Source organism: Perca fluviatilis, chromosome 18 (genome assembly GCF_010015445.1).
Source record: "Perca fluviatilis chromosome 18, GENO_Pfluv_1.0, whole genome shotgun sequence".
NCBI lineage: Eukaryota > Metazoa > Chordata > Actinopteri > Perciformes > Percidae > Perca > Perca fluviatilis.
Window position 1 is genome coordinate 8722805 of NC_053129.1, and position 17535 is coordinate 8740339.

The 17535-nt window shown below is 41.8% G+C and overlaps 1 protein-coding gene across 1 annotated transcript; it reads right to left on the bottom strand.

Moving 5' to 3' along the window:
- Positions 1–298: 298 nt before the first annotated feature.
- On the bottom strand, positions 299–17535 carry LOC120546393. The gene is made up of 8 exons (XM_039781318.1): positions 17340–17535; positions 16695–17267; positions 8549–8820; positions 8055–8124; positions 7672–7840; positions 5847–5936; positions 2084–2694; positions 299–309 (listed from the first exon to the last, which is right to left on the bottom strand). The coding sequence occupies exons 1-8, from the start codon at positions 17533–17535 to the stop codon at positions 299–301; spliced, it is 1992 nt and encodes a 663-aa protein (XP_039637252.1).

Below are 17535 nucleotides of genomic sequence, written 5' to 3' on the forward strand. Positions count from 1 at the left end.
TTTGAATTTGGTTGACCAATCTCAACAGAGTGGGCCAGCTGAACAATCAGTGCTTTTCAGCAAGGCGGGCCAAGATCAGAGACAGAAGCTGTGTTCGAAACTGTTCCCTCATTAACTCACTCACTATTTCCTATATAGTGTTTATTAAACAGTGAACTATATAGGGAACGACCATACGAGATTTCGGAAACTCACTGAAAACACATTGTTGCGTGACTTGTGTCAGTAGATGCGCCTGTTATTTGTGTGAAGGCAGGTGCGCCCAGCATCATGTAAACAAACCAAAACAAAAATACTTCTAATACGTCCCTGAAACAAACCGAGCACCCAGGAGAAAAGTAAAAGGTTGTATATATGTTGCATGTTACATAACCACGGTTGAATGAAAGTCCGCTCCATTTTTCCTTTTCAGTTTTTACTGTGACTTACTCTGCTTGTTCTTCTCCTCTGGGAAAACATGGCCGCATTGCATTGTGGGATACGGGAGTAAAATGTAGGGTACATCGTATGTACACTCAAATTAGCAGTGCATTGTGGGTATTTTATAGTGGACTATATAGAGAATTAAAACACCATTACAATATGGCGAACAAACTATATAGTGCACTATTTCCATAATAGGGAACGGTTTTGAACACAGCTACAGTGTTTCAGGTGAAGGCGCTGCAGCAGTATGAGGAACATATGTTTTGAACATCATAGCATGTAAACCTATTCTAGTAGACCCCAAGAGAACAACTATGACGCTGAAAAGGAGTATAATAGGGGCTCTTTAAAACATTCCTGTTCTCTGGGGATTTTAAAACCTGTACAACCATATTTATCTTAGTCTTTTATTATCTTTTATATGTGATCTTCAGGTTTCACTCTTGTTTTTACCCTTTATGTGTCCCTGTATATTTTATTGTTGCTAAAGTGTATTCTGTTTTTGTTTCTTTATTCTGTAAAGCATGTTAAATTGCTCTAGTGTATGAATTGTGCTATATAAATAAATTGCCTTACCTTGTCCTGTCATTTGGTTGGCATAGCCTGTATATCCCCTGTCCGCATGTGTCAGGGTTGTGGTTGTCTGCCAGATGCTGTCAGAAATTGACATTTTTTATCCAGTTTTAAGCCACGGTTTTATGATACAATTTTACATCTTAGTCCTTTTTTAGCTATATATTTTAACCGGATAATGGACTTTAGTTGTCAGACGTCTTGATTTGAAGTTATCAGAGAAAAAAAAGCTGAGCTGGCAGCAGCTCGGCTCCAGCCCATCCGCCAACATGCCACAAAAATTTGTATCACAGTATTTTTTAAGATTCTGGCCGTTTTACGGTATATCACGGTATTTTTCTTTCTTTTGCTTGACTGGGCCTTTATATAGGTTTATAATGGCTTATTCTACTGTCAGTACATAGAATTACAAAAAAATTCAATGTCATCATGTTTACAAAAAACTTTGATTACCAAAGGGTTTGCCCTGCTCCACAACATTATACAGTTAAGTTCTATGAAGGGTAGGGTGACCAGATTTCCTGGAACTAAAACCGGGACACTTTGCGCTTGACCGTAGTGTTGGTGCACACACATGCTTTTTAACGTGAACATGTGCCAGCCCAGGTCAGACATAGACATAGACAGATTAGACACAATTTTGCCAACAGCACACGTAGGCCTGCTCACAACATAATGGGGTATCTCAGTTAATATTCATGAATTGTCTTGGAATGCAGCCTACATATCTAAGAAATAATATTAAAAGACATTGACTGAGTTTTATTTTAATTTTTCAGAATTAAAGCATTCTTTTGGAAAATGCACCCACTGAACTTGTGAAACACTTTGTGAAAAGGTATATTTTTCAAATTATTTGGAACTGCTGCCACAGGCTTGAACTAAAGTTATGGTAACACTTTACGGTAAGGGTACATGAATTATGAATTCATGCATGAATTAATTCTCCCAGATCCCCGGCTGGCTAGCAGCTCCCTTGAATCCCGGCTGGCAAGCGGTCTCCCTGATTCCCGGCTAGCTAGCAGCTCCCTTGAATCCCGGCTGGCTAGCAATCTCCCTGACCCCCGGCTGGCTAGCAGCCTACCAGATCCCCGGCTGGCTAGCAGCTCCCTTGAATCCCGGCTTGCTAGCAGTCTCCCTGACCCCCGGCTGGCTAGCAGCCTACCAGATCCCCGGCTGGCTTGCAGCTCCCTTGAATCCCGGCTGCCTAGCAGTCTCCCTGACCCCCTGCTGCCTAGCAGCCTCCCAGATCCCTGGCTGGCTAGCCCCTTCACCTGCACAGCCTCCAAAGGGGCTCCGCCTTGGCCTCTGGGGGGGGCGCTGCCCTCGCCGTCCTGTTTGGCCATCAGAAGGGATTCGCCTTCACCGACGGCCGCCCAAGAGCTCTTGACGTCTTGACCGGCTGCCTGAGTGCCCTCGACGTCCAGTTCGGCCGCCTGAGGGGTTTCGCCTTCGCCGCCGACCGCCAGAAGGTTTCTGCCTTCACCGCCGGCCGCCAGAAGGGTTCTGCCTTCGCCGCCGGCCGCCTTCGCCACCAGCCGCTGGAAGAGTTCTGCCTTCACCACCGGCCTCCAGAAGGGTTCTGCCTTCGCCGCCGGCCTCCAAAAGGGTTCTGCCTTTGCCACTGGGGTCCAGAAGGGTTCTGCCTTTGCCATCGGCCGCCGGAGGGTTCCCCCTTCACTGCTGCCAGCCGCCCTGCTGGTTTAAGCAGTTCAGTCCCCTGTTCCCAGTGCCCGAGTGCCCACTGGTCCCCCGTGCCCTAGTGCCCTCTGTCCCCAGTGCCCTAGTGCCCTCTGTCCGCAGTTCCTGAGTGCCCTCTGTTCCCTGTCTCCAGTGCTCCTTCCCCAGTTCCCATTAACTCTCTGCCTCCCCCGGACTCTCTCCGACCTCCTTGGGTCGTTTTTTGTTCCCTGGACATTTTTAGTTTTTTTTTATCCTTTTGAGTGTTCCCCCTTCGGTCCCTCTCCGTCCTCCCAGGGTTGACTTTTTGACGTCTGGGATCCGTCCCTTGGAGAGGGGCTACTGTTGTGGTTATGGACATTTCTGTTGCCTGTTATTATACTTTTGTATGTTTCCTGTTTTGTTTAGTTTCTGTGGACTGTGTATATTTCGTTGTGTATATAATAATAATAATAATAATAATTATACTGTTTATTGATCCCCAGTGGGGAAATTACAATTATATTATTATATTTCTGTTTCCTTATTTCCCTCTTCATTGTGTGTTCCTGTTTATCCTGTTTTGACTGTGTGTTCTGTGGATTGTATATTTCTGTTTTCTGTTTTGTCTTGTCTAGTTTTGCTTCCTATGTTTTCCCACCTTGTCTGATTGTCCTGCCCCGCCCTGATGTGTTTCACCTGCTGTATCACCTGTCCCTCATTTGCTCATTACCTCATGTATTTAACCTCTGTGTTCCCTTTGTCTCTTGTCCGATCGTTTTGTGTCCGTGTTGTGTCTGTGCCCTGTCAATTTGTGTGTGTTTGCATGCGCCTGTCGTGTCTCCCCCCTTCCGTTCTGGTCAGTCTCGGTGCTCCCTGTGTTTCCCTGGTTTTTGTACTCCCTTGGTTTTTTGGATACATTTTGTCTTCGTTTTGGAATTGGTTTTTGCCTGCTGCTGCTCACAGGACTCCATTGGTTTGTTTTTGTGTTTGATCAATAAATCCTCGACTTCAACCTTCTCCTGCCTGCCTGCTTCTCCCTGCATTTTGGTCCTTTAATTCCCTGAACTGTAACCCACTCTGTTACAACTGAGAAGGGTCTCGTGTCAACCAGGCTAGTTCAGCGGTATAAATTTATATGTACAATTATTAGTTTTACAAATGTTTTGTGTCACAGATTGTTTTGTGCTATGGTGTTTTATACTGTTAAAGAGAGTTATACCATGGTCTGTCTGTTTACTGTTCTAAATGAATGTGCTACATTAAATCAAAAAGGAAATGTAGATTTATTATTTCCAACTCATCCTCTGAACACCACAGGATGGTGCTAACATACAAGCTGCTAGAAGTAAGTTATACTGCCCCTCAGGACTGACTTTGTTTCACAGCAAATAACGTTATCTCACATCCCGTTCACTGTTCAGGTCGCTACTTCAGGCTGCGCCGCTGCGTATAACGTAGCATAACGTTAGCTTTCTGGCTCGTAGCTAAACTGAAGGGTTCTACCAGCTGAGCGGACTATAAATAGCTCTCTGGTTGCTAAGGGAGGCAAGTCGTATCTAAGGTCCTTCCTAATTCCTCGGGGAGTCTACAACGTTTCACTGTTAAAAATTTCTTGTAATTTTACAGGAAATTCCTGGCTAATAATTGCTGTAAATTTACTGTAAACAGTATATAGGACTGTTACTGTAAAATAACTACAACAAGGTACTGTACTTAATACAACATCCCTACTGTAATAATTACAATACAATCATGTAAATTTACTGGAACTTGCCAGGAATTTCCTGTAATTTCACAGGATAGAATACTGTAAATATTACAGTAAAATGTTATATTTACGGCAACTAAGTAGCCAGGAATTTCATGTAATTTTAGGGATTTCCTGTAATTTCACAGGACAGAATATTGTAAATATTACAATTAAATGTTGTAACTTGGATAAATGTCCTCTTTCAGACTTCTGAAAAGAAAAACAAAACAACTGGTATTTTTGTTATTTTAATTTCTCCTTAAAATTGAAGAGAAAACAGAGTGCACAATGCACAAACAATCATTCCTCATTCATTTTCAACAACAATCTTTCACATGTAAAATTCACATAACACAAAATTAGTAACAGATGGCTGAAACAAGCCTGGTTTTGTGTAAAAATTAGGGCTGTGCTCGATTGAAGAAATTCTTAGTCGACTAACACTCATTCAATTGTATCAACTAATAGATTAGTTAATTTAATCGACAGATCTGTAAATCTTAGTTTCTCCGTTAAGAGTTACAAAAAGATGCAAAAGCACCACTTTAATTCTTGTGTGTTCGTATGTTTCTTGGAAATAAGTCATTCAGCATGAAAAAAGCATAAAACATGACTAATGGACTAAAGAACTCTAAGTTGACTAAGACCAAAACGACCGAGGGAGCAGCCCTAAAAAAAAAGAAGTAATGTAACGTAATGTTAAACCTAATGTCCCCTGCCCACTAATGTCCTCTAATGTCCCCTGTCCACTAATGTCCTCTAATGTCCCCTGTGCACTAATGTCCCCTGCCCACTAATGTCCTCTAATGTCCCCTTTCCACTAATGTCCTCTAATGTCCCCTGCCCACTAATGTCCTCTAATGTCCCCTTTCCACTAATGTCCTCTAATGTACCCTGTCCACTAAGGTCCCCTGTCCACTTAGAGCCTCTAATGTACCCTGTCCACTAATGTCCCCTGCCCACTAATTTCCTCTAATGTCCCCTTTTCACTAAGGTCCCCTGTCCACTTATATCCTCTAATGTACCCTGTCCACTAATGTCCTCTAATGTCCCCTGCCCACTAATGTCCTCTTTCCACTAATGTCCCCTGCCCACTAATGTATTCTAATGTCCTCTGCCCACTAATGTCCTCTAATGTCCCCTATCCACTAATGTCCTCTGTCCACTAATGTCTTCTAATGTCCCCTGTCCACTAATGTCCCCTGTCCACTAATGTCCTCTAATGTACCCTGTCCACTAATGTCCTCTAATGTACCCTGTCCACCCCCCCCCCCCCCCTCCCCCCCCACCTCCTCCCCCCCCCCCCCCCCCCCCCCCCCCCCCCCCCCCTCCCTCCTCTCTTCTCCCCTCTCCCCTCCCTCCCCCCCCCCCCCCCCCCCCTCTCCCCCCCCCCCCCCCCCCTCTTTTCCCCCCCCCCCCCAATTCAAAATCCAGCAGTTTCCTCAAAAGTGTGCAATCTGGTGCGTTCAGCCCTCGTTTTTTCTCTGCCTTACTGCCCGTCGGGGGATTTATGCCGCAAAAGGCTCTGAAAACAGGAGGGGAAAAACACTTATTAGGTAACATTTAAGACTGATATGACATGGTCATAACCATGACATGAAACATTAAGGGATCTTTATGAATGAATGAGTGTGTGTGTCTGTGTGAGACTGAGAGTCGGTGTAGGCTATATGAGTGTGTGTGTGTGTGTGTGTGTGTCTGTGGCTTGGCATGATGCATCGATGCAAGGGTCTGCGATGCGAGTGCACCGGTTAAAGTTGTGTGCATCAGATAGAAATTGGGCTGAAACCGTGATGCATCTCCCTTTAAAAGCTTTGCATCAGTAAAATCTGATTTCTTATTTTATTTTATTTATTTTAGGCCTGTATATTTGTCTGACTATTCATTCAATTTACTTTCATAATTATCTCAGCCATTTCCCAAACGAGCAGACTATTAGATGCAGAGGGTGGGTCTATTTGCAGGTCTAAATTCATGAGCATTGTTTACAAACAGAAAGATCTCTTAACCGTGATTCTAACACCCGAGCTACACCGGGGCTCTAAGCGCGCGTAGTATGCGTAATTCTACGCACGCGTAGATTCAACTGATGTCAAAGGCTGTGTCTCAAACCGCCTACTTGCACACTTCAAAAAATTAGTTTTAAGTATATAGTGTAGATAACGCAAAAAGTCAGTGCGATGGACACTACTAGCACTAAACGGGCAACATCTGGACTACGCAGCGGAAAGGGGAGGGACCAGGGACGTCGACTGGCAGCTGATTGGACGAACGCGTCATGTGGGTCTGGCTGCTCCCGGATTTCACAACAGAGCATAACGGCGTCTCGTTCAGAATACAATCTCGTTTTTTAATAAAATAGTTAACCGAAACATGTTTCTGAAAACATTTTAAGCGAGAAATAGGCCATGCAGTTGCTGAATCTGTCTTCATCTCAGATCAACAAAGGTCAGTTTAACAGATTTTCGTCAGATTTTCAGAGGCAGCGGGGCGAGCCGACCGCTCGTCATTTCCGGTAAGTGTTTTAACATAAGGGACCGTTTTGGGACAACACTAGCCATCCAAAGTGGGACTACGGTCAGTGCACATTAGCAGTGTACTGACAGAAGTGTGCGGTTTGAGACACGGCCCATGATTCCGGCTACACTAGGAACGCGGACAGCGCGGACCTCGCGCACGCGTGCTTTAAAATAGGAATTTGTTCTATTTTTCCACACACTCGCACATCACGCATCTGCGAAACAGACAAAACTTTAATCTTGTTGGATGGATGCACGTTGTTATAGCTTGCGAACACAAGTCTACTACTCTGCTTCTGATTGGCTAAACACTTTTTTTTATTTATTTTTTTTAAGTGAGAGCTGCCATTGGTTTTGGGGAACTCAAAAATTATAAACCTTCCTGAATTTCTATCCTGATGAAAATTTCTTCACAACCATGTCACGCCGGAGATCCAGCACGGTGCCGGAATACTTTGCCTGTGAGAGATTCAGTGAGTGTCTGTGTGTGCAAACATCATCCTTCTCTCCCTATCCCTTCTCCTCTCTCATGCCTCTCCTCGCTCATCCCTTTCTTAATAAATTGGATAGCATAATTTGAGTTTTTTCTCATACCAAAAGTAATGTGTAAAAACTGATCACTCTCATCCCTAACTAACAAAAATGTAAATTACAGAAAAGTCATAAACATTGATTTAGATCCCTTCATATATCAAGTCATTGCTATGATCGTTTTCATGACAGTGCCATGTTTAAACACACCTCTGGATGAACTCAAGTGTGCTTGCGGCTTCTCCCGGATATTGCAAGTTGAAGACATAGTAGGCAGCGAAGACTGCTGCCAATCCATGCAGGAGGTTGCTGTGGGGCCCCATCACACATGCTCCTTCCATGGACATAATCCATGTGTCTGCGCCGTGCAGTATCTCTCCTGAAACCCATTAACAATATGATAACTAAAAGCTGCACAACACACTAGAGCCACCTAACATGAATTCAGTAATGTTCAAGTGGAGAAAGACTTGCACACCTCCACTTGAACATTATTATCTCCTTTGACTACTGCACCCTCCATCAACAACTCAAAGAAAGACATTTTTAGGCGCAACAGTCCTTTAGGCGCAAAAAATAAGTGAAGATTATACCTGGTACAAGTAATCGAGGTGTGCTTGGCAGGGTAACAGCTCTCTCGATATCGGCAGCTGTGGCAGAGGGCTGGAGAATAAAAAACAATAGGTTAACCATAGGTAAGTTGAGTAAACAATGACAAAGAAAACTTGCCCCCAAAAGCTGTCATGTTCTACTCAGCACTAAGAGGGAAATTGGCTTCAATTTATGGTGCCAAATGTAGAAACAGCTGCATGGGAAAAGTTTTCTTTTGAAAAGGTATCTAAAGCCCTCCACTTTTGTAAACGCTTTGAATGAGACGGGTGTCAGACTGAAGCGCTAGCTTCTTTCTGATACTCAGGCTAATCAGTCTATGGAGTATTAGAATAACTTGTGCAAAGTGTCCATAGCAAAGGACGGGACTGGTGACTGATTTCTGGTAATTAACAATTACAAAATAGTAGGACAGAGATGGGAGGGAGGGAGTGAGGGAATGGTTAATTTATGTATAAGTACTGCAAGTTATACTCACATCAGCCGTTAGGAAGATACCATCCCCCTCTTTGAAGTAAGCAAGCAGGCACATGATGGTGCAGACAGCTTTGTTGCCACTCTCTTCATTGTAGGCTTCCAGAACCTTCCCCACCCCTGGTGTCTTCTGCTGTTTGAAGTACTCCATGATGTTCTGACTCCTGTTGTCTATGGCGGCTGGCAGCTTCTCCTGGATAGGAATTCCGGTCAGCTCACTGAAATGCAAGAACAGGCCCTTCAAGGAGAAGAGAAAGGGCCAGTCGTCCTTAATTTCTGCGTTATGTTTTGTGATCCAAAATATAGCCTGCAATAGATGCTTTCACAGAACCCTGTCTCTCAGTATTTTAATATGTATGCTGCTTGCTCTCTCTCTCGATATTTGATGTATTTGATTTGATGTAGGCTAGGCATACGTCACCAACTTTACACCTCGCAGGTTGAGTTGCAGTCCATCTGGAATAAATGTAATATTTAATATTTCGTGATATGGGGGAAATGGGCCTACGTGAAGCATAAAATGTGCAGAAAAGCATACCTAAGAGAGTTGTTCATACAGCCCCGGCTTCCTACACGAACGCACATGGAATTCCAGATCAAAGACACGCTTCTCGCTGTGTCACTTTGAAAACGAAAATGAGGCTGAGGTTAACATGGACGCGGCATGAATATGGCGAATCGGTCCAACAAAGTGGCATTCACCGAAGACTGTGGCTGATGTTTATGTCATACCAATAATGTACAAAACGTAGCCTAGCCAGCCCATTCTATTCCATTTATTATTGTTTTAATTTTAATTTTTTATGTGTATAATCTTATAACAAAATCTGAGCAAAAACAAACATCGGCCATTGCCATCGGCCACATTGCTATTTTGAACATTGGCCCAGAAATATTTTAGGAATCACCAATCACCATAAAATAATGTTATAAAATCTATTCTTGATATAGGTTTTAAAAGTTATAAGAAAACAGCAAACATACAAGCTAGCAACCTTTTTAAACTAACAGCAAAGAATAGCTAGTTGGCTGCTGGTTGACTCACCCTCACAACACGTGGTTGTGTGAAAATGTTCGGGAAAACGGACAAAAAACAAGATAGAAATATATAAGATAATGTTATTAAATCTATTATTGATATAGCTAGGTTTTAAAAGTTATAAGATAGCAAACATACAAGCTAGTTACCTTTTTAAACTAACAGCAAAGAATTTCTAGCTAGCACTGACAGGAGGCAGACGTGACGTTCTTCTCAGAAGTCAAGAGCGCAATAAAAAATCTTTCCACAGAACACCGGACTTTCAGCAACGAAGAAAGTTGCGAAGAGACCTTTTTACAACAAGCACTTGGAACCAATCAACCAATCTTTTTCTAAGATGCACTTGCGCAGTTCAGTTTAAGATTTGACACCGTAGCTAGATTACAAACAGAATGACAGTCAAGCTAGCTAGCCAATCCATCCAACCAGTGAAATAACCATGTTGACGTTATTTCAGGCAGATTAAAAATAGCCTCAACTTGTGATGAACAAGCTAGCTAACGTTAGCAAGTACCGGTAAAAACCTGATTTCAGTGGATTGATGGAGGAAGAGACGCGTTAGCTAGCTGACATTTGCTAGCTGACGTTTGCTAGCTACCTTTTTGTAAAAGCACCTATTTTTGCCTTCGCCTGTCACCACCCACTCAAATAAGCAGAACTAATAACATTATATCTTTGATATAAAAATACACATGTTAGGCTAACAGTACGTTATATAATGTTATACCATGGTCTGGGTGAATACTCGATTCTGATTGGCTGCAGGGTGTCCATTAAAAAGTGATGTAGGACACCTAGTAAAGGAGTTCAGTGAAACTGACTGTTTACTGTTCTAAATGAATGCGCTACATTAAATCAATAAGGACATGTGGATTTATTATTTCCAACTTGTCCTCTGAACACCACAGGATGGCGCTAAAACACACAGGCTGCAAGAAGTAAGTTCTACTGGCCCTCTGGACTGACTCAGTTTCACAGCGAATAACGTTATCTCACATCCCGTTCACTGTTCAGCTCACTGCTTCAGGCTGCGCCGCTGCAGCCGACAGTAACATTACACATCGCGGATCAAATTCTTCGTAAAAGTCATTATATTATTTTGGGGACAATGACATGGTTGGATAGCTAGCTTGTCTTGTTGTTCAACATACTGTCAAATTATTTTTACTGATTGCCAACTGTACACAATGTTATTGACTTTGGATCTTGCTAGCATAGCGTTAGCTTTCTGGCTCGTAGCTAAACTGAAGGGTTCTATCAGCGGAGATAATAGGAATATCTCCGGTTGCTAAGGGAGGCAAGTCGTATCTAAGGTTCTTCCTAATTCCTGGTGGAGAGAACAACGTTTGCATTGCATAAGAACCTGATGGATGGGAATGATTGTTCCAGGTATTAGTCAAACCGTCAGGCGTAACCAGGGAAACGGAGTTATTGTTTGGATAAACTTTAGATTTCGATTGTAAAACTAATTAAAATATGAAATAATGTTTTAAAAATATGTTATATGGCAAGTGACCATGGTATAAGCGGGTTAATGCCCTTCGAGGTGTCCATTGTCAGGTATTAATGGACTTCGGCGGACGGTTCACGCCTCGCCGTCGTCCATTAATACCTGACAATGGACACCTCGTCGGGCATTAACCCTTACTTAAGTTACCTTCGTCCCGTTGCTTCTTTTTTCTTCTTCTTGACGGTTTGCTTCATCCCAGAATGTTCGTTTAGAATTAACCCTGAATTAACCGCCTAAAAATTCAAATTTCAGACCGCAGCGATCCCATGATGCAACGCGGTGGCTGTAAAACCAGTGTAAAAACTCAGCTTACAGTGTAGTTACAGTAATAATACAGGACTATCCATAATTTTCCCATCATGCATTGTTACTTACAGTAAAAACACAAATACAATACATTGTTGTAAGATTTACTGTAGAAATTACATCAATTTCTAACAGTGTTGCATTGCATAAGGACCTGATGGATGGGAATGATTGTTCCAGGTATTAATCAAACTGTCAGGCGTAACCAGGGAAACAGAGTTATTGTTTGGATAAACTTTAGATTTCAGTTGTAAAACAAATTAAAATATGAACTAATGTTATTTGGCAAGTGACCATGGTATAGGCGGGTTAATGCCCGACGAGGTGTCCATGGACACCTCGTCGGGCATTAACCCTTACTTAATTGTGGGTTATTGTTGTGTTATAAAGTTACTACCATGAGTGAGAAGGGTACGCAGTTAACAAGGGTACGGTTCTCAATTCACTCGCAGCGTAGTCTACTTCGGCCGTAATGCTCTCCGCTGCAGCGGTTTTACGGTATGTGAAAAATTCACATATGGTAAAATTAATAAAGGTTTCCGGTATAAACCAGTATATCGCCCAGCATTATTCAGTGGTTTTACCGGTTCAAATCAGCAGGTCTGTTTGTTTTGGAGAGGAGTAGACCTCTGTGAATAATTCAGCTCACAGTAAAGACCTCCTGAACGTCTGGATATTAAATTATCAGAGATACAAGAGTGAACTAACTTTAGTCAGACACTTTCGCAGATGAGCCAAACATCTTTGGAGAAGACAGATTTTTAAAGTGAAACTGCTTTATTCAGTGTTTTTACTGTTTTAAATCAGTGCATCAGCTTGTCAAAGGACTTGTCTCCATACTTGTCTTACTAGATCCTAGTGCTGCATTCGACACTATTGACCATACCATCCTGCTACAGAGACTGGAACACTTAGTTGGCATTAAAGGAATCGCACTAAGCTGGTTTAAGTCCTATTTATCTGATCGATATCAATTTGTTCATGTTAACGATAAATCCTCCAGGTACGCTAAAGTTAGCCATGGCGTTCCACAAGGCTCAGTGCTTGGACCAATCCTATTCTCCTTGTATATTCTTCCCCTAGGCAATATTATTAGGAAAGATTCAATTAACTTTCATTGTAATGCGGATGACACCCAATTATACTTATCAATTAAGCCAGAGGAAACCAGTCAGTTAACTAAACTCCAAGCATGCATCGAAGATATAAAAGCATTGATGACCTACAATTTCCTGATGTTAAACTCAGACAAAACTGAACACCTCCGAAATTCATTATCCAAAGATATAGTTACTCTGGATGGTATTGCCCTGGCCTCCAGCACTACTGTCAGAAATCTAGGAGTTATTTTTGATCAGGATATATCCTTTAACGCCCACTTAAAACAAACTTCAAGAACAGCCTTTTTTCACCTTCGTAACATTGCATTGTATTAGCTTCTCTGCATTTGCTTCCTGTAAAATCCATGATTGAATTTAAAATCCTTCTCCTGACCTACAAAGCTCTAAATGGTCAAGCACTATCATATCTAGAAGAGCTCTTAGTACCTTATTGTCCCACTAGAGCACTGCACTCCCAGAATTCAGAGATACTTGTGGTTCCTAGAGTCTCTAAAAGGAAAAATGGGAGCCAGAGCCTTCAGCTATCAGGCTCCTCTCCTGTGGAACCAGCTCCCAGTCTGGGTCCGGGGGGCAGACACCGTCACCACATTTAAGAGTAAACTTAACACTCTCCTCTTCGATCAAGCTTATAGTTAGGGAGTGAGGAGTTGCAGCGTCCGCCTAACCCGGCCCACCTGCTTCTCGTCATAGTCGTCAGATTCATCTACCATGTAATCAATGATACAATCAAAGTATAGGGAGACAGGCCAGTACAGACCGATCCGGTTGGGGAGAGTTCTAGCCTGACCAGGCTCCCCTCCTTAACCTGTCTCTCTTAATTATGCTGTTATAGTTTTAGACTGCCGGGGGACTTCCTTTGACACACTGAGCTTCTCTCTCCTCTCTCTTTCCATCTGTGTGCTTCCATCTTCCAGAAATGCTTGTTACTAACCTAGCTCTGGGGAGGTTGTTCCCTGGAGTCCATATGTTTTCTTTTCGCCCAGCATGTTTCCTTGGATTAGGTTGGCCCCTAAATCATGGTCGCCGTGGTCCTGATGCGAGCCCTGCTATCAGAACCGGCCCAGCCACTAAGCGACCTTTGCAATTGCAAAGGGCCCCGTGGCCAGCAGAGGGCCCTCTAGAGTCACTGCTAGCTAGTTGGCGCTCTAAATCATCCCGCTGCTCTGCGATCGCTGTCTGCCCCGTCATGACATATACTGTTGGAAAGCTCTCTCTCTCCTCTAAAATGCTGTCGGATCCAAATATGGTCATTTCATTTTCATCAGCAACCAATCGTGAAAGTAATAGGGGGGATTTAACTCAAAATGCGCAATCACATTGGCTGATGCCAATTTCTGACGTTATTCGTTCAGAATCGTCACGTGACGTGCTCTGACATTTCCGCGGTAGTTCAGAATGTCGAAAGAAGTGCGTCAAACGGTCGAAAATCACCTCAGAGAAGACGAAAACAGTTGTTATCAGCAAGAAGACACAGGGGGTTACACAATAAGACAGCAGATGATGAAATGCCTTCACATAGTAAGTCGATGTTTAAAATGTTGTTCAGAAAACAGGAGTTTTCAAACAGTGGAGTTAATCAGACCCTCTCTCTCTCAAAGCAGTTTACAGAAAGTCATATAGCCTACATGTCATATGTGTCACATATATACTACACTGTACTGATCGCGATACAACACACTATATTACAAAACAATTACATTACACAACAGTTAAAATTGTTGTATAATATAATTACTAAATAATAGGCTACTAAACAAATCTGTTATTTCGGGATCCTAAGTGGTTGTGAGTCCCTCAGGCTGTGGCAGGCAGATCCATATTTAGCTGTCAGTGGAGCTACTGTCCCCTCTCCTAGGAGAACTTCCGGCTTCTTTTCTGGTGTTAACTTTGGGAAGTTTTATTTTTTTGTCTATTTTTCCAAGGTGTAATTCTCTTAGTGAAGATACTTTTTCCCAGTGGAGGAGGAAATGCATCTCTGTCTGACCTAGTGGGTGGTCAAATAATAATTTAGTGTACTTTGATTGCATTCTCCAATGTTCTAAATATTGGTCTTTTGAATGATTTATAATTAGTTTAGTTCTGTTGTGTTGTTATGAACCAGTGCTGATGGGAGCCTGGTAAGTTAGCTTCACCATCGGCTGACTGAGGGGACTGTTTTGTGGGGAAAGTAAGCTTGAGGCAGCAGCAAGTATGGTCATCTCCACCTTCAATGAAGGTGCCTCTGCCATGCTTTCTGTTATGGAGTTGTGGCTTCAGAGCACAGTTGTGATGGTCAATTCAATGAGAGAAACTGTAATACACAGGATCTCGAAAGCTGAGAATGTCACAACTGCCAGTTATATATTATTATTGTTACTATTGATCTTGTTTGTGGTGTTTTAGATGTTATTGTTTTGTTTATTTGAAAAATTCTAACATTTGAATGTTCTATTTATTATTTTATATAATATTTTATTTAAATGTTATCCTATTTGCTCTATTTAATTTAAATTATATATATGCTTGTGCCTCTTAAACTGTTGTCAATAAAAAATGTATATTTGGTCAGTGAAAATCACTTTATCAGTATTTTTATTCAGCAAGTTCATCAGTGTGTGTTCAGTCTTGCACTGCCACTCAGCTCAGTGGTATCATAATTTTTTCTGTTAGAAATCAAACATAGTAGATATAATAATAATATGTACCGTATACTTATTAGGTAGTCATTGCTTTTCTTTAGGCCTTACTTAAAATGGTCAAAGGGGCCTCTAACCAAATTTTGCATAGGGCCCCAAAAGGTCTAGGGCCGGCTCTGCCTGCTATGCCCTGTTACAACTGCTACACTCTGCAGTGCCCTGCTACGTCCTGCTGCGTCCTATTACGCCCTGCAGTGCTCTGCTACGTCCTGTGACGCCCTGCTATACCCTGCTACATCCTGTGACACCCTGCAGTGCCCTGCTATGCCATGAACTACTACAACTACTATTTCTAGTCACTGATCCATTATCTTTATTGTGATTATTATTGCCACTGTTCATCACACCCCCAACCGGGACCGTCAGACACCGCCTACCAAGAGCCTGGGTCTGTCCGAGGTTTCTTCCTGAGAGGGAGTTTTTCCTTGCCACTGTTGCACTGAATGCTTGCTCTTGGAGGAATTACTGGAATTGTTGGGTCTTTGTAAATTATAGAGTGTGGTCTAGACCTACTCTATCTGTAAAGTGTCTTGAGATAACTCTTGTTATGAATTGATACTATAAATAAAATTGAATTGAATTTTTATGGAGAGGGGAAGACCTCTGCAGATAATTCGGCTCCCGGTAAAAAAAAGAGAAAAAAGGTGAAAAAACTTTAGTAGCAGCCCTTCCACCGACGAGTCGAACAGCTTCAGATAAACAGATTTTTAAATGTGAAACTGCTTTATTCAGTGTTGTAAGTGGTTTACATTACATAGTCAGTTTGTTTTGGAGAGGAGGAGATAATTCAGATCCAGGTAAAAACCTCCTGAACGTCTGGGTCATAAGTTATAAGAAAAATGAGTGAGCAAACTTTAGCAGCAGCCGAACCTATTCACTTAGCAACATATTGTACATTTAACAGTGTCAGAAAATACATTCACCATTGACAAGACTACAAAAGCTACTAAATCATTAGTGTCACTGACAAGATTCAAGGATTGGTGTTGAAGATATGTTTATGTTACCTCAATACCTCAACTCATTACAATTTAATTGATACCAGCATCAATAAAGTCATCATCATAACCCAACATGACCAAACAGGCACAGGTTACAAATAAACTTCTACCTTACTAAATTTAGAGTCAATATTAAAGTAACTGAATTGTGTGTCTTTAATGTGGCTTTTTGTTTATATGAAAGCTTCTAAAAAATATTTTTAATCTTGGGTGTTTGATGGATATATATGTAATTTTTGCTTAAATTAATCCACCTTATTTTGCTGAAGTAAACTGGTTTCTCATTATTTGTTGAAAGATTTATTTGAAACACAATGATTGTGTAAGTATTTTCATCATGTTTGCATACATATGCATTTTTAAGTAGAATGTAGGCCTATGGATTAGTGATGTTATATGACAGATTGTAAATACAGTTATCTTCATTGTGCTAACTATTATCGTAGACTAGTTCAGTCATTTATTCAAGTTAAGACAGTTTAGAATTAGCATAATCACCATTAAATATTTTCCCAGAAATGATCATTCTAAAAGCTGATCTGAACCAGCTGTAAAAGAAAGCATAAATAAAGGGATTGAGCATGGAGTTTGACAGTGCAAGCCAGGCAAGTGTTTCAAACACAGGAACTGGCACTGGGTCATTACTGAAAGGCATAACAGTGATACAAAGAAAGAAAGGAGTCCAACATAAAAGAAAGACTCCTAAAACGATAGCCAGAGTTTTGGAGGCCTTTCTCTCATTCTTACTGACAGTTGCTCCAGACTTTTTGCTCTGACAGGTTGTGTTCTGGATGCTGCGTTCCTGTTTCTGTGCAACAAGGAAAATCTTTAGGTAGATACAGAGCATTATGATCACTGGGAGGTAAAATGATAAAATAGGTCCAATAGTGTTTGCTATGAGTACATCAATGAAACACCTTTCCCCACATTTATCATTGTTTAATCCAGCAATTGTGATGGTTATTGCAATTAGAGCAGAAACCCCCCAGCTAACGAGAATCATGATCACAACAACACAAGGGTTTATTTTAGTTCTATAGGTCAAAGGCTGACACACTGCATAATATCTGTCAATGGAAATACAACACAGGTGCAGAATAGAAGTTGTGCTCAGTGTTATATCAAAACTGCCTCGAACTTTGCAAAATAAACCCTCATGATACAGACATGAGCTATATGAGAATGCCATGCTGAAAGGAAAGACTATGATCCCAACAAGCAGGTCAGCCACAGCCAGAGAGAGAATAAGGTAGTTAGTAGGAGTGTGGAGCTGTTGGAAATAAAATACAGAGATTATAACAAGAAAGTTTCCACATGTTGTGATAACAGACAATAACAT